This window comes from Marmota monax, unplaced genomic scaffold, assembly GCF_021218885.2.
Source record: "Marmota monax isolate L192 unplaced genomic scaffold, Marmota_monax_Labrador192_F-V1.1 WCK01_AAM20220418_F8-fsc00033, whole genome shotgun sequence".
Taxonomy (NCBI): domain Eukaryota; kingdom Metazoa; phylum Chordata; class Mammalia; order Rodentia; family Sciuridae; genus Marmota; species Marmota monax.
Window position 1 is genome coordinate 12,658,283 of NW_026694282.1, and position 21,467 is coordinate 12,679,749.

The 21,467-nt window shown below is 40.8% G+C and overlaps 1 protein-coding gene and 1 pseudogene across 4 annotated transcripts in view; one reads left to right on the forward strand and one right to left on the reverse strand.

Moving 5' to 3' along the window:
- Tek (TEK receptor tyrosine kinase) overlaps positions 1–21,020 on the forward strand; it is a 110,105-nt gene extending 89,085 nt beyond the window's left edge. For 2 of the 4 annotated variants that reach the window (XM_046467352.2, XM_046467350.2), the window contains 10 exons: positions 33–187; positions 1,659–1,869; positions 5,038–5,148; positions 9,545–9,735; positions 10,281–10,394; positions 14,861–14,931; positions 16,486–16,526; positions 17,228–17,324; positions 19,133–19,232; positions 20,015–21,020. In XM_046467352.2, coding sequence (XP_046323308.1) covers positions 33–187; positions 1,659–1,869; positions 5,038–5,148; positions 9,545–9,735; positions 10,281–10,394; positions 14,861–14,931; positions 16,486–16,526; positions 17,228–17,324; positions 19,133–19,232; positions 20,015–20,089 — 1,166 coding nt within the window. In that variant the 3' untranslated portion in view covers positions 20,090–21,020. The remainder of the gene's footprint in view (positions 1–32; positions 188–1,658; positions 1,870–5,037; positions 5,149–9,544; positions 9,736–10,280; positions 10,395–14,860; positions 14,932–16,485; positions 16,527–17,227; positions 17,325–19,132; positions 19,233–20,014) is intronic. The other 2 variants (XM_046467353.2, XM_046467351.2) reach the window with 1 other exon arrangement.
- Positions 17,999–18,764, reverse strand: LOC124108801 (cytochrome b-c1 complex subunit 7-like; annotated as a pseudogene).
- Positions 21,021–21,467: the final 447 nt, after the last annotated feature.

Genomic DNA, 21,467 nt, shown 5'->3' on the forward strand with positions numbered 1-21,467 from the left:
CCCATCTGCTTCACTTCTCTTCTCCTGCACAGCCCCAGCAGACTTGGGCGGAGGGAAGATGCTGCTGATAGCCATCCTTGGCTCCGCTGGAATGACCTGCCTGACGGTGCTGTTGGCCTTTCTGATCATGTTGCAGCTGAAGAAGGCAAATGTTCAAAGGAGAATGGCCCAAGCCTTCCAAAACGTGGTAGTGTCTCATCTTCTTCTTAGCTAATAAGTGCAATTCCACATGTAGACAGGACCTTCACTTTAACGATGTGGAACAGGAGACCTTACTTGCAAAGTAAACAATTCCCATAGGCAAGTCTTATGTTCTCTTTGGCTTCCATTATCAAATGGATATATGTAGCATGACTATTTCTTGTTCAAACCAGAATAATTTTGAGAGTAAAGCAGGCACTCTTAATTATGCAGGAAGCTAGGCCTGAAACAGAGCTGCTCTCCATTCCTTCCCAAAATGAGAGGACTGGTTGTCCTAGTGATAAGTTACTTGAGGGAACAATTTTGCAGTAGGATGAGTTGAACATTCTGGGTAAGGAAGGACATGAGCGTAACCAGACCTTACTCAGTGTGACAGGAAATGATGTATTGTCCTAGACAGGTCTCCCCACATGTTCCTATTCTTAGTTCCCATTCCCTCTTCTAACATATCCCTCAATCCCATCATCCCTCACATTTATAAGAATCATACATGTATGCATGCCTCCCATTCCTGTGAACACTCAGCCTGCACTCGGTTTGTAGCACCTGGTGCTGCCTTGTTATTTATCTAGGAATTTTGACCTATAGCAAAGATCTGCCAGGTCATGCTTTACCAATAGCCATTCCACGTGAGTCTTTTATTTATTTATTGGTATATTAAAACCTAGACATTTCTCTAGTTTATGATTTCAAGCTGGGTAAAATTACTTGGTATCTGACTTTATCAGTTCTGTACATAAAACAAGTATAATGCCATGTTTGAAATGAGGTATTCCTTTATGAGCCAGAGTCCCCAAGGTTCCCCTCCATGGAGGTCAGGGGAACTGCACTGTCTGACTGCATGCCAGAGCTGGCTCAACTCTGGCTGTCACTGGAAAGAAAAGACCAAGGGGGTTGGAGTTCTGCAGCTTGTCATGATATCAGTGCTTTGTTAGGATACTGTCAGGAGCCATTTGGATTCAAGAGAATAAGAGACCATGCTGGGTTTTGCTGTAACCATTATCTGTCCTGAGGCTTTAGAGACTCTAAACTTTTGGATAAGAGAGAATGAGAGTGCCAAGAATAGACCAGGACCAAGATGATGCTAGGAGGGCTCTCATATTCAGTGCCTGTTCCATATAGGATTCCCAGGTTATTTTCCACACCAGAACTGAACACTCATGGCAGAGTAGAAAATTCAAGTGTGACCAAATTGGGAATGACCAACCCATGGCATGCATAGCTATTCTGTCCTTTCTTGGCTTTTGAGGGCATGGCTAATTGACATGCTTTTCCACTGAGGCCCAGACTTAAACCCACGTAGTGGCTTCTTCAGAGTGGCCTGTGAGATGAAACCAGTTTCCACTTCCATTCTAGAACTAGATATACTGTTTCTTTTTTCACATGGTGTGGATACAAATCAGAAGGCATTCACCTTAGAATAGTACAAAAACAATTTAAAAAAAATATTTTTCCAGCGGGAAGAACCAGCTGTGCAGTTCAACTCAGGAACTCTGGCCCTGAACAGGAAGGCCAAAAACAACCCGGATCCCACAATTTATCCAGTGCTTGACTGGAATGACATCAAATTTCAAGACGTGATTGGGGAGGGCAACTTTGGCCAGGTCCTTAAGGCGCGCATCAAGAAGGATGGGTTACGGATGGACGCTGCCATCAAGAGAATGAAAGGTCAGTGGTTACACAGATAGTCAGCATTTCAGCAGGGTGGGGAGACAACTTGATTTCCTGTTGAAGTTTTTCCGCTATGCCCTTACATATTTTTGAACCAAAAATTGGCCTGTCAGCTGTGCCTGCAGTGTGCAGCTGAAGATGATGCTTCCTTTGAGATGCAGCCTGTGATAGTATCAGGAGGCAGATGTGAAGGTGGGAGTCATTCAACACCAGTGTCATGATTCCTGGGAATTTGGAAACACTGATTCTCTGTCATATTCTGCTAAATTTTGGGGCACGTCATTATTTATCATAATGGATTGGTTTCAAAATTGAGCATGCATCAGAATCACCTAGAAGGTTTATTTAAAATCACTCTGATGAGCCAATTGAAGTGGCACATGGCTATCATTTTAGCAACTCAGGGGACAAGGGCAGGAGGATTCCAAGTTCAAGTCTAGCCTTAGCAACTTAGCAACACCCTAATCTCAAATTAAAAAATAAAAAAGGTTGAAGATGCAGCTCAGTAGTAACGTGCCCCTGGGTTCAATCCCAACTACTGCAAAAACAAAGAAAAATACAAACAAAACAAAACAAAACCCCCCAAAATTGTTGGGCTGCATCTGGGGCAGGGACAAAGAATTTGGATCTCATAATTCCTAAATGATGCTGATCCTATTTGGTGACTATACTTTTTTTTTTTTATTTCTTACATACATGACAATAGTGGAGTGCATTACATTTGGAAACTATACTTTTTTGAATAACAATCTCCATGGGTTTTCTGTACCAAAATGTCTGGAGACTGCCGCAGTCTGGCTGGGCACACAATCACGAGCCACCACACAGCTTGTAGATTCAAACAGCAACTCTTTATTCCCAAAATCACACCAGCCGTCTACAATCACGTTCTGGGGAAATCCACGTTCTCTGCCCAAATCCACCTCCACTGGGCTTCTGTCTCCCCAAAAATACTGTCTGAATCCCGTGAGAACTCAAGGGGAACTCAGGCAGCAGGATACGCCCTATTCCCAGCAGGAATAATCTTAAACCTTAAACCTGGAACCTAAACCTGGAACGCCCTAAACCTGATTATCTTAAACCGGGAACACCCTAATCCGCCTTGGTCCTTGAGCAAGGTCACCTACATTCAATGTCACTGCAACATGGGGTACGCTGGCAAGGAAATTGTCATACCTACTTGGCTAATGGCTCCCAGCAGGAGACATTGTTAGAAATGCATCCACTTGACCTTCCCATACCCAATTCATTCAAGTTTTTTGAATGAATATGAGACTCTGTTCTAAACAGGCTTACTCAGTAGTTCTTACAGCAAGGCATGGTGGTACATGCTAGTAATCTCAGTGATTTAGGAGGCTGAAGCAGGAGGATTGCAAGGTGGAAGCCAATCTGGGAAACTGTGTCAAAGTAAAAAACAAAAAGGGTTGGGGATGCAGCTCAGAGGTAGAAAGGGCCCCTGGATTCAATCTCCAGTAACCACCCCTTCACTTCCACCAAGTTCTTCTGCATACTCAAGTGTAAAAAGCACTGATCTAAAGCCATAAGAACTAAATCCTTTCTAACAGCATCCAGCTCAAGACTGTTTGTACCTACCTGTTTAATAAGATGGGATAATAAGTATTGAGGAAGCAGAATGTCTGGCTTACTGGCAGCACAGCTGCCTTCTGTGTGAAGTGGCAGTTTCTGCAGGACTTAACTGTGGAGCTGCCTATTGATTTTACAGCCTGTGTGTCCAAAAAATGGTCCCTTAGAGCAGAAAATGTGATTAACTGTGGTGTTGTGCAGTTCTATGTTGGGGACTCTCTAAGGTCACTGAGGGCTTTCCTTCTTTTAGACTGCAATATAGAACCCAAGATGAGAATTAATTCTAGAGCTTCTTAAATTATCTGCTTTCTGCATTGTTAAGAAGACCACATCAAGAAACAAAACATTACCTATGCTTAGAGATAGTAATGTATTTCTTTTAAAAATACAAACACACACACAAAAAAAACAACAACAACAAAAAAAACAACCTTAATAGCCAGAAATTTTTCTTCTGTTCTGTTACTTTAGTCATGGAGAATTTGTGTAAATGGTGAGAGGAGACAGGGTGCAGAATCACATGAAGTCAGTTTGTACTGGGATATGACCCAAGCCTGATTTTCCATCTTATACCCATATGAAGAGGTAAAATAGCTTAATGAGGCAGCAGGAGCAATGCATCCAAGGGTGGTTACTGAAGCAAGAGCAAAATTTTCCTAAGACATTGACTCTCTGGGCCAGAGCCACAGTGAGGCTCCTGTGGCTGTGAACAGGGCATTGGACTTGAAATTTCTTGTCAGTTTTATAGGTATCACTAGCCCACCTAAAACGTCACTGCAATTTCTCAGCACATTCAACCATGCAGACAGCCACCTGCATTCTCCCCGTCCCCTACCATGTAATTTTTCCAAAATCAGTAATAATAGCACCCTGTCCTACACTCAAGTCTGATGGGTCAGTTCATACACCAACCATGCTGGTGGTTTTCCCTCTGGCCAACGTGTGTTGAAAAGACAGGGCAAAAAGAATAGAAAAAAAAAATGCAACTCAGTTTCGTGACTACAGGAATGCCTATAAAATGTCATTGGGATTTGATTTGTTTAGCAAGACTGGTTTGTTAAAAAGTTAAAATTATTAAAGTAAAGCAAGTGCATTGTTGGTGATGTTTCACCAAAAATGGTTCTCTTCCTTAGCTTTTTGTCTCTAGAAGGCAGATTTAGCTGGAAGAGCTAAAATCTAAACATTGGGTCAGCTCAACCTCTACTGAGTTATTTCATTGAGTATTTGAGAGTTAATCAAGAAAACTTTATAGAGTGGTGGTTCTTATTCAGGTGCAATTTTTTCCCCTGAGTGCCATTTGGCAATGTCTTGTACATTTTTGGTTGGGCTACTGGAATCTAGGGGGTGGAGGTCTGGGTGCTGATAAACATCCTGCAATGCACAGGACAGCCCCTAATGGCAGAAAATTGTCAGTCCTCGGCTGAGGCTGAGAAGCTCTACTTTAGAGCATCTCTTTGTGGGTACAGTTTTCCAGACCTGATGGTGACTGAGTGCACCTGAAGGTCCTGGGGAGCAAGAGGAGACAGTTACATCTGAAAAGGTTCAGTGAAGAAGGATCACAACCCTTGACTTCCTTCCCAGAATATGCCTCCAAAGATGACCACAGGGACTTTGCGGGAGAACTAGAGGTGCTTTGTAAACTTGGACATCATCCAAACATCATCAATCTCTTGGGAGCATGTGAACATCGAGGTAAGGTGCTTTTTTCTTGTTTTTCCTGCCAGGCTATCTTTTTTTTTTTTTTTTTTTTTTTTTTGTAAATAGGCACATTCCACACTGAAACTAAGAAAAATAATAATCTTAAGAAGGTTACCTATTAAGTTGCAGTTTCAATTGAATTCTAGTCCTATTAATGGATTGAGCCATGGTTTGCCATCTTTTTTTTTTAATTGTAAAGCTTTATTAAGAAAATTTGACAAGTCAAATTTTCGATACAACAACAACATGTAGGACTTCAGCTTGTCTTCTTTTTGACTTATGATTGTACATCATCTGTTTCCAGAAATTTAACACTCTCTAGGAGAGGTGGAATCTTCTCTTTCACATCAGGGGTCATTTCTACCCTCACCTACAGTCCTTTTCCAGGCAACCAACATCAAGTTCAAGCTCTTCTTCAATTTCAACCACAACTGTTTCTTTTTCTTCTCCTTCTCCTTCTGACTCTTAAATTGGTGGTGGTTCCTCTTGAGGTATATATATTTTTAATCATTGTGCTTTGGAGCAATCACAGGTTTAATTGGGCTGGAAGATTCTTGACCATCCAGATTCTTGACCATCTCCTCTTCTTATGGATCTGGATCTTACTCATATACTGAGTTCACACTGAAACTAGAAATTGTACACTGAAGACTTCCAGGTTGCTAGGTGATAACAGACAATCAGACACAAGGTCAAGAAGGGAATACATGTGGTGGCTATAGCTGAAAAACATAGAATGTGAGGTTAACTGCACCTGCCAATCCCAATTCTAGGCTAGTTTGCCATCTTTTGTGGAGAGGTGCTGAGGCTGGATCATTTGGCCTCTGCAGTGGTCTATTACTGTCCAAAGTTTTCCACAGCTCTTACCAGCCCCATCCTCACAAACCTAGGGGTGTTCTCAACTACTATTACTACTAGTGGGGAGTAGGGTACCGTCACCAGCTGAAAGAGTGCCATGCACAGGTTCTTCTTGTCTGTTTTTTCATTGTTCTTAGAACCCAAGAAAATTGGTAATCTGAATGTTAACACCGTGAATACCAATAATGTAGTGTAATATGAAAGCATTGGTGATACTTAGATTAAATAATGACAATAATAATGATAATAAGCAGCTTATATATGATATTCTTTGTATCCAAAGGGTGTTCATGTTCAATTAGATTGGAGCTTTACAACTATTCTGCATAACACTTTCAAACTTACATTGTGAACTCAAATATTTATTGAGTATTTGCTATTGTGATGTGTGATGAGCTATGGATGAGTAGATTACAATAAAAATCTGAGTTCACCCCTGCATGCTGCATAGGTTTGTAATTCTGAATTTATGCTTAAACTGATTTCCTCATGGAAAAGTTTACTTCCACAGAAAAGCTCCATGCAGTGATTTATAAACTTGACAACCTCTTGTTGGCTTTGCAGCACAAACACCAACAATAGAAAAGTGACTACTTCTATTTCCTCAATTTATTAAACTAAAAATATTAGTACTTTCAACAGTATATCATTTTATGATCCAATAAGGGTGTAATTCTGGAAGCCAGATCATGTCCCTTAGTTACATAATGAAGTAATAACATTTATTTTTGAGTGACTTCCTGAAAACAATAATCAGTGTGGGATTGCAGTGAGTTAAAAAGAAAATCACATCAACAACTGAGAAAAAAATATGTGTCTTAAAATTTTGCTCTATCATCATATTAGCACATAATTCTTTGGCTCCTAAAATTTATAATTCACTAAAGATGTGAGAAAGCATATTCATACCAGAATTTAATTCTATCTTTCCTGATAATACAACAGAATTCAAATTTAGAAGATTTCTTTTTTTGTCAGAATTTTGATTTCTTAGAATAGTTTTGAAGTTCATATTCATTTGACATTTAAAATTGTTTATCAAAATAAAACCTCCTTATAAAAAATACACCAGCAAAATTGCTTTAGATTTCACTGGCTTTAAAGAGCAAAAATTTTATCAAAGCAAAAAAAGGAGGGGGGATGGGAAACCCTTGGAATTAAAATTTAGATTATGGACCATAATTTTTTCTAGGAACTATTGTTTTATTTTTCCTAGTTGGGTTTTCTGGTTTCTTTATGCAACATACAAATTTTGAAACAATATTCTGCTGGCCAGTGGCCTAAATCAGCAAAATGGTGACTTAGGGTTTTGAATGAGTAGAAGGCAGGGGAGAATGCGTGGGTCCTTCCACTGTGAGTATCTAATCGTTTTTAATAACCTTAAGGAAAGCTAGAGACAGGCTGGAATAACATACCTGACACATAATAAGTTCTTTACGAATAATTAAAGGTGACTTGAAGAGAATATTCTTTTTTTGTTTTTTGTTTTTACATTAAATGTTTATTTGAAATGATTTTGTACATAAAGTTCAATAATATAAAAGCTGTAAAAAAAAAAAAAAAGAAAAAGGAACATCAGTAGTGTAGAAGGAGATTGAGAGGCAGAGTGGAAAGATGGGTAAGGGGAGGCAATGTAGAATGAATTCTTAAAAATAATGTTATGTACATATGTAAATTACTACAGGCAAGTTCACTTTTATGCATAGTAGAAAAAAACCTATCAAATATAAATAAACAGATAAGCAAAAAAAGTCTAGTGGAGGAGAGGAAGGAGAATCAGTAGTGGAGAGAGAACAGGAGGGAAAAGGGGGATCATGAACTGAAACCAAATTCCATGCATATATTTTTTCAGGATGAACCCAATATGTATAATATATATAATATAATATAATATATATAACTATAAAGTTTTTTTAAAAATGTTTGTTTTAGTTGGATACAAAGCTTTATTTTATTTATTTATTTTTTATATGGAGCTGAGGATCGAACACAGTGCCTCACACATGCTAGGTGAGCGCTTTACTGCTGAGCTACAATCCCAGCCCTCAAGCTTTGCTTTTAAAAGTAATTTCATACTAGATTAAATGCAGAAACAAATTAGACATGCAGATAACATTTCAAAAAGTTAAATTATCTATTAACCTGTAGAATAAAGAAGAATATTATGGTGAATAATGGTGAAATTAAGCATTTATAGCGTTTATAGCTAATGAATTCATTTACTAACCCTCAACTATCTTTTTTTTTTTCTTTCTTTTTTTTTTTAATTTTTTATTGTGGGTTGTTCAAAACATTACATAGTTCTTGATATATCATATTTCACAATTTGATTCAAGTGGGTTATGAGCTCCCATTTTTACCCCATATACAGATTGCAGAATCACATCAGTTACACATCCATTGATTTACATATTGCCATACTAGTGTCTGTTGTATTCTGCTGCCTTTCCTATCCTCTACTATCCCCCCTCCCCTCCCCTCCCCTCCCTCCCTCCCCTCCCCTCCCCTCCCCTCCCCTCTTCTCTCTCTGCTCCCTCTACTGACATTCGTTTGTCCCCCTTATATTATTTTTCCCCTTCCCCTCACTTCCTCTTGTATGTACTTTTGTATAACTCTGATGGTCTCCTTCCATTTCCATGCATTTTCCCTTCTCTCTCCCTTTCCCTCCCACCTCTCATCCCTGTTTAATGTTAATCTTCTTCTCCTGCTCTTCGACCCTACTCTGTTCTTAGTTACTCTCCTTATATCAAAGAAGACGTTTGGCATTTGTTTTTTAGGGATTGGCTATTCTTGATGTGGAAAAGGATGCTTTGAGTTCATTCTACTCATATTCCCCAGTGGGTGAAAGCACTTCTGGGTGGTACATTAGTTCACATTGGTAGGAATGGAGAGGAGAGTCGGGGAGAGAAATGCCATGAGTTCTGGCTGCCGGCTTAGAGTACTGTAGGAGGAAGCCACTTATAGTCCCTCATGTCCCCAGCATTAGTAGCTTGGTAGCACTGGATGTGTTTCTTTTGTGTGTTTGTTTGTTTAACCCTTTATTTTACATTTGTTCCAATTAGTTATACGTGACAGTAGAATGCATTTTGACATATCATACATAAATGGGGTATAAGTTCTCATTCTTCTGGTTGTTCATGATGTAGAATCACACCAGTCATGTGGTCATATATGCACATGTCTGATTCATTCTATTATCCTATGTACTGTCTACTATCCTCCTGACCCCCTTACCCCACCACTCCCTTCTGCCTAATCCAAAGTAACTCTATTCTCTCTAGCCGCCCCCCCCCCACCCCCAATGTGAATTAGCATCCGCCTATCAGAGGAAACATTCTGCCTTTAGTGTTGGGGATGGCTGATTTCGCTGAGCAAGACATTCTCAAGCTCTATCCATTTGGGGGGAAATGCCATCGTGTTTCCATTAGACAGAAGGGAGTTTGTAAGCAGTTGCCAAGGCCCATAGTACATCTCCCAAATTTCACAGCTGTTCAGCTGATGATGCAGCAATGCCCTGGTCCTTTCCCCACAGGCTACTTGTACCTGGCCATCGAGTACGCCCCCCACGGAAACCTCCTGGACTTTCTGCGCAAGAGCCGCGTGCTGGAGACAGACCCTGCATTCGCCATCGCCAACAGCACCGCTTCCACGCTGTCTTCCCAGCAGCTGCTTCATTTTGCTGCAGACGTGGCCCGGGGCATGGACTACTTGAGCCAAAAGCAGGTTTGCTCTGAGGACCCTGCTCTGGGCATCTTTCCTTCTGGAGTCAGGGCTTTCGTGTTTTGCATGATTTTTCTGTCAACCTTTCAATCCCTTCTTACAGTCTCCCTAATTTTATTTTGTTAATATCCCATCTTTTAGTATACAATTCAATGCCCAATAATGACAGTTATTTATCTAGTACATTTCATAATATGTATTTGGTGAGAATCCTTAAATCTTATTTTGGTTTGCCTCTAAATAATGCACAATAGCAAAGGGCACTACATTGTAACTAGAACTTTTAATGACCTGTACTTTTTTTTTTTTTTTTTTTCTGAAATGCTTCTCCCAGGATGTGGTAGGGTCATTTGGCACAATATACTATCTGAGACTTTTGGAGAAGTACTTTAAGGGAACTGTATTCTGGTGACTTTTTAAAAATCTCTTTTCATATTATTATTTCTTCTCTGTTTCTTAAACTGGCCCCCAGGGCTTTGTGTTAACATAAGTTAGTGGAAAAGCAAGTATTATGCTGAAAATACATGCTTTTTGTTTGTTTGTTTCAGTTTATCCACAGAGATCTGGCTGCCAGGAACATTTTAGTAGGTGAAAACTACGTAGCCAAAATAGCAGATTTTGGATTGTCCCGAGGTCAAGAAGTATATGTGAAAAAGACGATGGTGAGTTCAGGATAGACGCTGATAACCAACATACTTCCCAAGGACCCTCCTTCTCCTCATGGCACTTCTCTTAGAACTCCAGTGCTCTGTGGTGACTGAAATAGGACTGTATCTTGGCAAATGTTGCCTGGCCCAGCAAGCAATCTCTCAAGTTTTGGTTCCTAAGATGATACGGTCTCCATATGGTCAATGATGGACACACTGTCTCATGTGACTATGTAATTGAACATTCAGACCTTGTGATTCAGGCAGGTTGTCTTGTCTGTATTCAGTCTAGGACCTTCAATGTCTTTGTCTCAACTCTCTGAGGAGCTCTGACAATCTCTTCATGAACAGCAAATATCTCAGAGAAACAAAAACTAACTTCTCCCAAATCAAGGAAATATATTTAATGGGTTCCTAAATCATAAAGAGACCCTGTAGGAAATTTGTAATTTTTTTTTGTGTGTGATACTGGAGATTAAACCCAGGGGTGCTCTACCACTGAGCTACATTCCAGCCCTTTTTATTCTTTATGGCTGTCTCTTTTCTAGGTCAGAAAAATTACTTAGGCTCAGTTTCCCTGATATTGCTCCAGTCGTCAAGTGAAATAGAAGGTCTTTTTTCTTGGTAGGCACCAAATTACCTCTTAGCCAGGCTTGAGTCCTGCATTTATCCTCATATCCAGGTTTCCTTTTTTCTTAATGTATTTATTTTGGGTACTAACAAGATAAACAAGAAACAATACTTGAAGCATTTTTTTTAAGGAAGGCACCCATAATTCACTACCTTGACAGCTTTTTATTTTGGGGTTATTCTTTCCACAGTATACCTATTTTTATATAGTCGAAAGCTAGTGAACATAATCATTTTGGATCTTTTTTTTTTTTTGATGAGGGCTTGAAATGGGGTCCCGCTGGCCCTACCCATGGCCCTGCAGTCTTATTACCAGCACTTTCAGAAGCCACAGACACCCCACTGAGGGCTGACTTCCAGACAGTCCTTTCTTTCCAGGGCTATGCAGACTGACCCACTCAATGCAGGTGTTCCTCTGTAAAGAAAGCAGGCCCCATCACTGGACAGTCTAGCCCTCCCAACTCCTATCTCCTTCACAGAATTACTTGCTGCTTCACTCTGGCATTTGGGGGTTGTGGCATCCCGAATGAGGGAATGGAGGGGTTTATACAAGTCCAGTGATGGTTGCTCCATAGACTACATGTTTGGATGCTCTCAGATTCCTAAGACTAACCCTTGTTTGCTTGGAGTTTCATAAAGGACAAGGATTTCTTGGAGAGCTTAGGGATGCTGAGAGGGGCAGAGAATGATCAGGGACCAACTCTGTTTCATAAGAGAAGAGTATTGTGTTCAGTGGCAGCATGGGACTGGGCAAGGGGAAAAAAGAAGGGGAAAAGAAAGGAGAAAAGAGTAGAGAGGTATAAGCTCTTTGCAAGGATGGTGCAGTGCAGTAAGGCACCACTAGAGGGCAGAGTGCCTATCTTCTCTGGTCTAATTTTTTTTATTTGTATATGACAGCTGAATGGATTACAATTCTTATTACACATATAGAGCATAATTTTTCATAGCTCTGGTCATATACAAAGTATATGCACACCAATTCATGTCTTCATAGATGTTCTGTGGATAATCATGTCCATCATATTCCACAATCATTTCTAACCCCATGCCCCCTCCATTCGCCTCTGCCCTATCTAGAGTTCATCTATTCCTCCCATGCTCCCCCTACCTACCCCACCATGAATCAGCCTCCTATATCAGAGAAAACATTTGGCATTTGGTTTTTTGGGATTGGCTGACTTAACTTAGCATTATCTTCTCTAACTTCATCCATTTACCTACAAATGTCATGATTTTATTCTCTTTTATTTCTGAGTAATATTCCATTGTGTCTATATGCCACATTTTTTATCCATTCATATACAGTAAATCAATAAATATATAAAAAATGTTCATCATCACTAGCAATTAGAGAAATGCAAATCAAAACTACTCTAAGATTTCATCTCACTCCAGTCAGAATGGCAGCTATAATGAAGACAAACAACAATAAGTGTTGGGGAGGATGTGGGGGAAAAGGCACACTCATACACTGCTGGTGGGACTGCAAATTGGTGCAGCCAATATGGAAAGCAGTGTGGAGATTTCTTGGAAAATTGGGAATGGAACCACCATTTGACCCAGCTGTCCCTCTCCTTGGTCTATACCCAAAGGACTTAAAAACAGCATACTACAGGGATACAGTCGTATCAATGTTTATAGCAGTGTAATTCACAATAGCTAAACTCTGGTCCAATTTTTAAATTTGGGTTCCAACTTTCACTGCACCTTGGAATTATCTGAGGAGCTTTAAAAAAGTACAGATGTTGAGTCCTACCATCTAGATACTTTTGATACCAGTGGTCCTGCATTAGTTTGGGCTTTTGTTAAATCCTCTTAGAGTATTCTACTATAAAAAGTGTTGCCACAAACTCCTGTACTAAGTGATTTAAAATTTTACCATCATCCCTCATCATTGATTTATTTAGTACCATGATGTCTCATGCTTTATGCTAGGTTTGGGGGTAACATATATTAGAGACAGACTCCACTTTTGGAGAGCTCACACATAGACACACAACTAGCAATTTTAGTAGTCGATGAATGCTAAGGGTGAGGAAATCACACATGCCGTGGGGGCTGGAGAAGTGCACTGAACCAAGACTGAGGGCAGTCAGAGAGGGCTTCCTGGAGGAGGTCAAAACCTGAGTTTAACAGTAAATGTCGAATAGATACTGGATATGAAAATGAGTCAGCTGAGCTGGAGGTACACATATACAAAAAGTACAGAGTGAAAGGAGAGCCCAAGAGACCTTTAGAAATCCAGTAATTCAACAAAGCTGGAGAGTACTGCTGAAACAGGAGCAGGGTTACAGGGTCTCTGAATTCCAGCTAAGCATTTGGAAACTTGGGACAGGGATATTAAGAAATTTTAAGGAAAAGAACCATGTGGTTAGAGTTGCTGTTTAAATGTCCTGTGTGGAGGACAGACTATTAGAGTGAGGTCAGTTAGGCACAGAGGTCAGTGAACAAGCAGCTGTCATGAGGTGGTGGATGATGGTGGCCTGAACCAAGGTGGTAACTATAGGGACAGATCCAGCTGGAGTAAAAAGAAAAACAAAAAGTGCACATGGAACTTGGTAACTGGGAGTTGTGAGGTTAGAAGAGTCAGCAGGCTGGAAGTAAGTGAGTCCTAAGACACAGTCAGAGTGGGCTTTACCTTCCATCCTTAGCCATGTCAGGGAAGAGAGCTGGAGTAACAGGTGGGAGACAGGGTGAGGTGGATGCAGAGTGATTGAGGGTGTGAGTATGAGAATATTAAAGGTGTAGATGTGGGAAAGGACACTTTGATGTTTGAATATAAAAGTACAGAAGTACCTTTTGGGATTTATAATCATATATGTATGCTTCTGAAAATTGTCACTCCACGTGGAACTGGGAGAAGACGGCACATTGAGGAATCATCCTTGGGATGGGGGTGGGGTGGTTGCATGGATGAGTGGCCTGGGAGCATGCCTGCTGGGCAGTGCTGAGAAACATGCTCTAGTACTCCTGGGTTTGCCCTGCTACCGGCTAATGTAGCTGAAGTGCAGCTGATAAAGTTTGGACAAAACTCTGGAAGTGAGAGATGATCTGTCAGTGGCAAATCATATGATTCCTGGGGTGGGTGGATGGGAAAAGAGCTACAAATCATATAGAATTTGAGGAAATGGAAAAAAAAAGTCTGAAACCAAGCTTCACAATGTCTAGTGCACATCTCATTTTGCCTATGGAGACTCAATGAGCCAAAAAAATGGGAGTAACTGGAGTGAGGGCCAGGCACCCAAAGGGTGAGTGTGTGTCTTTGTCTCATTTCCAAACACAATGTAAATTGCACTGGCTAGAAATTATCTCAGCCTCTGTTGATACATGTGCATCCTGTTCCCCGAGACCTGAAATGCTCTTTCCTCCTCATATATTGGATGATGCCTATACATCTTAAAGAATAGGGCTCAGGTGTCTCCTCCTCTGGAAAATGCAATCCTTCATGGCCTCCAAGCATGGTCTTCCACCCCACCCCAGTGTTCCCTTTACCCTTTCCCACATTCCAATTCTCAGTTTCTACACCTGTTGCCTCTTCAAGTCACTGGATGGTCTTGAAAACCACAAGGTAAATGGTCAAATATGTGTCAATGTGCATATCCACAAATTCATGTACAGTTGTTACAGGGGCCCTCTGAGGTAAGTGAAGCACTATTTGCACATTTTTGAATTTGAAAACATGCTTGTGGCTGGGATATTCATAAAGCAAAGATTCCTGAGTCTGCCGTGCCTTAGGTCTGCTGAGCACCACACAGGGTTCTCTATGGGCCTTGAGTAAGACACAGGCCCAGCACAGAACTTCTGAAGGGTCCCTGCCCTGTCTGAGTGACCTCTCCCTTTCTTCTCTACAGGGAAGGCTCCCAGTGCGCTGGATGGCAATCGAGTCCCTAAATTACAGCGTGTACACAACCAACAGTGATGTGTGAGTAATCTTCTTATTGCTAAGGGATTTTTTCCCCCCAAGAAAAAATCAACATCTAACAGGCTTAAAAGAGAAGCAGGAATATCCTATACTTCTGTGGAGAAAATATAGAATAAATGAAGCCACAGAACAGTTTCCAGAGTGTAAAATCACTGACAGCAGGTTTGGGGGCTCCTTTGCTTCAAGTTGTGTCCTTGTGATCTCTAGAGGAAGGGCATATGATCCTGCCTCTGACTCCCCTTCCTGGACCTAGCTCTGAGGACACAGCCCAGAATAGTTGCTGGTGAGCACAGGTGGTGGCATAGTAGGGCCATGTCTGCCTGCAGTGACAAGTCTTAGGCTGGCAGTGGTCAAAAGGATTGGGATTGAGACTGGACCATCTCGTCTTGCACCCCATTTTCAGAAGAAAAAGCTGAGGCCCAGAGGGTGACTTGTTTCAGAGGTTTTGCTTATGCCTACATTGGGGACTGGCAGCTACTATATCCTCACTTGCAAGGTCCCTTTCATATATTATCTCTGCATAATTCTGAAGCAGTGATTGGTCTCCCCACTTTCATAAAAATATGCTAAGATATTCTGATCCGCACAATTGCAGAGACAGAATTCTCTCACTGCTGGTCATCTAACTCTGGAAAGTGTACCTCTTGCACCTTGAAGAAGTGAGCAAAGACATGGCCACATTTCCCAGGAGCTGAGGTGGTCTTTATCCTTTCCTCAGAGGGCAATTGGCTCCTTTAAAAAAAAATCCTTTCTATCTGTTGGGTACAACAATTAGCAATAGTTGTGAACTAATGTCAAAAATAAATAAACAAATAAATTAAATGAAATATTCATTTACCAGCCCTCAGTTGTGTTTGCACGAGGGGCCTTTGAGATAAAGGACTGGGTTTCACTTGGTCAATTCGCCCCGAGTGCTGAGTCTTGGGTGACTGTTGGGTGACTGTTTTCCATCTCTGTTGTAGATCTGCCCCCTCAGCATTGTTATATATATTTTTTCTCCTCCAGCCACACAGTAATGCAGTCTCTAGACAATCTGCAATAACAAAAGGGTAAAAATCTGTATTTCATAGTTGTATAGAATAAAACTTTAGTTAAAATATTTCATATATATATATATATACACATACATACATATATACACACACATACATATATACACACACATACATATATATACACACACACACACACACACTCACTAAGAGGCTACCAAATGTTCAGTAGTTTGGCCTGGGTCATAGGAGTATTAGGTGGCAGAGAGGGGATTTGACTCAGACCCAACTGGCTTAGAATTTTCCTCGTTTTTCACAGTACTACTTTGCATTTCCTACTTAAAGTAATTTAAGGGTTTTGGCAAAGTGAGCCCATTTCCCTGTTATACCCTTCCATTGGCCTACAAGGAGCCCACACTGTGTGCAGGGCCACATTCCAGGAAGCAGACATTTTACATTTCTCTGTTTGAGAAAGGATGGATCACCCTGACCTTTGGGGGCAGGAAGTGGAGTGGCCAACCTATTTGCTGATTAAAGGTTTTTGCATTCTTCCCTCCTGCAGATGGTCCTATGGTGTGTTGCTATGGGAGATCGTCAGCTTAGGTGAGTATGTTTCCCTACCAGGTGATACTGGGCAAAGGGAGGGGACCCTCCAGCACTGCCTAATAATTCCACAGGTCACTGTTTGTGTGTGGTGCTAGGATGTAACTGGGAAATACAACCTTACAGGTTTCCACAAAGTATAGTTATTCTCATGCTTCTCTTTTTGAAAGCCATACACCTAACATATGGAATACTATTGACATAGTGGCCAGGAACTTCATAGGTTGTTTCTGCTTGTGCAAGGGTATCAGAATTGTTTACTTCTACAATTTTATGCTTAACTGTTCAAGAAAACTAAGGCATTACACAGAAAAAATAATAAGAACCATTATGATTTTTCCCTTATTTTTGTATCCCAAGTTTTTCTATATTAATCTTATAATTAAAAATGTACAATAGCTATTATTGATAAAATAGGAATTCCATAACTACTGACTTTCCAGTTAGAAAAATCCTGTGGGCACAGCAGCTGTTCTTCATATAGGCAGACTTAGGGAAGAAAAATAGCTCAGTCAGTAATAGGGCTTCCCCTGAAGGAATGGTCGCACCTCGGTGCACTCTTGCCTTGCAAGTCCAGCCTGGTGCAGAGCAGGTGTTCACCTCGCTGATAGCCTGTCTCCCTCCTCACCTCTTGGCTTTGGGTCAGGATGCACTGCCTGCTATGCCTGAGGGACTCAAAGCTACACCACTTTATCTTTCAGGTGGCACCCCCTACTGTGGGATGACTTGTGCAGAACTCTATGAGAAGCTGCCCCAGGGTTACAGGCTGGAGAAGCCCCTGAACTGTGACGACGAGGTGTAAGTCAGGCCTCACCCTGAGGGCTGCTCTATCTCAACCTTCCTCCTGTGCAGCTTGGACAGGTCCACCCTAATGAAGAAGTTACTGATACCTACACACCCATCAACACACACCGCATAGAGACCCCAGAGAGCTGAAGAAAAGGAGTACTTCTATACTAAGACCTTTACATAATGGAGAGGCAGGAGTAGTTTTCCAAGCATAGAAATCTAGGAGGATTTTAAGGTATGAATCTTGCCAAGACTGAAATGAGGAAGGACAACATCTGAAATAAATGCATAGAATTTTTTAATTTTGCCTGGAGATTTCAGAGGCTCTAGATTGAACAAGTAATTTATTGTCCAGACTATGCCACTTTGTGAGAATGAAAACTATTAATAATAGCATACATATAAGCCATAGGGGCAAACCTGGATGTACTTGGACCATTAGTAGACAAAGTTCCTCAGATATCACTTTGTGAGAGTCATTCCATAGGAGATTAACTCCCATCATTAAGAAATGAGTTACAAAAAAAAAAAAAAAGAAAAAAGAAATGTGTTACAGTAAAATCATTCTAGTATCTGTAACTGACTGATAGTTGATAGCCTTTTGTGTACCTAAGATTTCCTCAAGGCATTTATTCAGTATGTGGGGTCTTGGGCCCACTCCTAGACATGCTGCTTCTGTACGTCTAGGGCATGTCCCAGAGAGCTGCATAACACAAGAGGTTCTGACCACAGAGAGCACATCTTCTAGTGTCTTGCAAGAAATAAATGATACAAGGGGAAGGGAGCTCTGTGGTCAGGCAAGCTGAGAGGGCTTCATGTTAAGCCTGGTGTCAGTTCAGGCTGCTATAGCAAAGTACCATAAACTGCATGGTTTATAAGCCGAAACATATTTCTTACCATTCTGAAGGCTGGGATCCAAGATCAAGGTGCCAGTGGATTTGGTGTCTGGTGTCTGTGAACCGTTTCCTGGTTCTGAGGTGACTGCCCAACATTCAGTCCATCACACCTAATTAAACAGGCCTTTATTATTGTGATAGACATTTATTTAAACTAATATACATGCAGACCAAATGATTTTTAAATTGTGTGCTTCAGGCTTAACCAATTTTGTAAAAATACTACGAGGACTGTTATGTCCACAGATTTCAACCACACGATTACTGCTTTTTTCCAGTCTTCTTTCCTGAATGACCTCTTTGATATTATCCTCTTCCTATTTTTGTTCCCTGCTCTTTAGGCAAGATCTGATGCCTCATGGTCTGGTCCAGGGCTCTCTTGATGCAAAACACCCTGTCATTCTAAAGGTCCTCAGGAAGCCTTCTATGGCTTCTTTTACATTGTATCATCTCGCATTAACCCCAGCTCATTAAATCCTGTAGCATTATAATACCATTTGTGAATACCATCCAGCCACCATCCTGATGCTGCCACAGCAGGCCTGCTTGCCATTTTGACCCTGGAGCCTTTTGTTTTTAATGACAGGGCTTCTGAGAGTCTTGCCTCTAAGAGGAAGATGCCAGGGTAGCATTTTACAAGACACACTCCCATTCTGAGAGGTAGTATTCTAAGAGAAATGCTGCTCCACACACAGAACAGTTCATTCTGGATGATCCGAATAGTGGAAACCAAGATCCTGCAGGAATAGCACTCAGGGTGGAGGAGAAGGGATGTGGATAGAGAGCCAGGAAGCCTAGTGGAAACTTCCGGGTGCTGTGCTCTCATCTTCTGCTAATTCTCTTTCCTCTCTTCCTGCCCCACACTAAGACACACCCAGGACTGAAGCACAGAGTTAACCCTTAAACTTCTTGTTCTCAAAGGTATGATCTAATGAGACAATGCTGGCGGGAGAAGCCCTACGAGAGGCCTTCATTTGCCCAGATATTGGTGTCCTTAAACAGAATGTTAGAAGAACGAAAGGTGAGTGGACACTTTGAAGCAGGAACTCTTTAATTGGAGTTCCTGAAGCACCGAGGGCGATTCATCAAAAATCACGGATACGATTTTAACGAGTTCTTAGATAATATAGGGATATAAAGGATGTGCCCCCCAATTCCAAGGAAGTTACAATTAGAGGGAAATAAATTTGTGTACAAGATAAAGTCATATACAGGCTAGAACAACACACAGACTTACCCTATTGGGGCTAGAAAGAATCTTGGGCCTATATGCTGACCCTTTAATTTTGTAGGCGAAAAAACACACTCAGGTAAAAGTAACTTGCTGAATGACACTCAGCAAGTAGATAACCAAGTCTAGATTACAGGTTACTAAAGGAGGATCAGGAATCCTATCAATATTTTTAAAAGGTAGTTGTCTGTTGAGCCCCAGATTGATACAGCTAAGTAAATCTAGGAAACAGATTTTGGCTTCACCAAAGCCCGAGTGGTAATTTAACCAGTAATATGGGTAAGATCACTCCTGGGACACATGAACAGAGCAAGAAGCCCCAGAGAACTTATTTCAGGGGGAGCATTGAGAAATCATGAGAAACAGAAGCTCAAAGACTAAGGACAGGAAGCATACGACATCCACTTTCAGGAAAAAAGTCAAATACAATAGAGAGATTGAGGACAGGAAAGTGTCCCTAAAGATCTAGGATGTGAATTGAAACAAGCAAAGAAAACTAGGGTATCATCGTTACTGCCCCTGCAGAGGCAGAGCTGAGGCTGCCTGTGTCTGAACCAATCTTGCTCTTCCAGACCTACGTGAACACCACGCTTTATGAGAAGTTTACCTATGCGGGCATCGACTGCTCTGCTGAGGAAGCAGCCTAGGACAGAACATCTTCACCTGCGTGTCCTGTGTTCCCCTTCACTGGCATGAGAGATCCTTGATGCAAGCTGAGAAAACAAGCAAGCCTCTGCCAAGAGATGTGATATAGGAGTGTGTACATATATTGCTGTACGTCTGGGACCTTCAACCCCAACCCCCCGAGTGGATCTGTAGTATACTCTGACTCCAGTAGGACTGTATATACTGTTTTAAGTAAGAATGTGCTGAAATCTGAGTGCCTGTGGTTATGCAATAATATATTTTTCTAAAAACATGGACTTCATAGGAAGGTATGAGACTACAATTACTGTAATACATAATTTGTTTATTGTCCTAGATATTTTTTGATATTTGCCTTTATAATTGAATGCTATAAAATATTTAGCTGTGTAGAAGCAAAATATGGTTAATAAACCTAGCAGTTACCCTGAGAGCACAGGTAAGAAAAGCGAGGAAGATATATGAATTCTAACAGGATATGGGTTAATATTTAAGAATATCTGTTACATTCAAATGATGTGGAAGATCTTTCTATCAATTTCACCCCTTACCTGAAGAAGCCAGTCCAATTTCATTTGATCATATGACAGCTTTGTCTTCTGTTTCTACAGCCCCTAAGTCAGCATTCTGAACTGACACCTAAAAAATTTCTTAGACACCTAAGAACCTTCAGAAAAGTATAAACAAGGTTAATAGATGAATTAGTGGAATTTACCTTTTGGTTTCTATGGTAATATTGACTTGTGTATTCCAATAAATAAAATAGCCAGGAGAGAGATTTGGGAGATGTGTGACATGTATCATATTGAATTAACATTCCTACATGTATTGCACATTGTAAAAAGTTTGTTTAGATCAGTTGTGAGTTTACCATTTAAGCTGTAAAAACATGTTGCACCGAGATCATATAAGTGAATAAATGTCTTGCCTATCCATGGTTTGTCCAGGATTATGTCTCCTAGGAATTGCCAAATCTTTGTTATATTTTAAGAAAATTTTCTTTGATTATTAACTTCTGTCAGTAACAAACATGTAGAGTGGCTGCTGGTGAGTATACGCTATCAGACAACAAAATTCAAAGCTCACAAAGTCGGAAAGTTCTCCTAGAAGCCTTCTATCTAGTTCATTTTCTTGTCTCAGGGCAGCATATCTTTGGTATTTTCCAATGTGAACCCAGGGCTTAGAATTTTTTGTGTTACAATGTTCAATAGCAGTTCAACATGCTACATAAAGTTTGAGATTCTAGCCTTCCTAAACAATCTCATGTATTCAGAAATAAGGAAACTGAATTTATCCCAAGTGCTCTTTTTTCTCAGTAGCATATTAAAGAGGAGATACAGAGCAAGAGCAAGCTGCCAGCCTATCATAATGAACTAAATG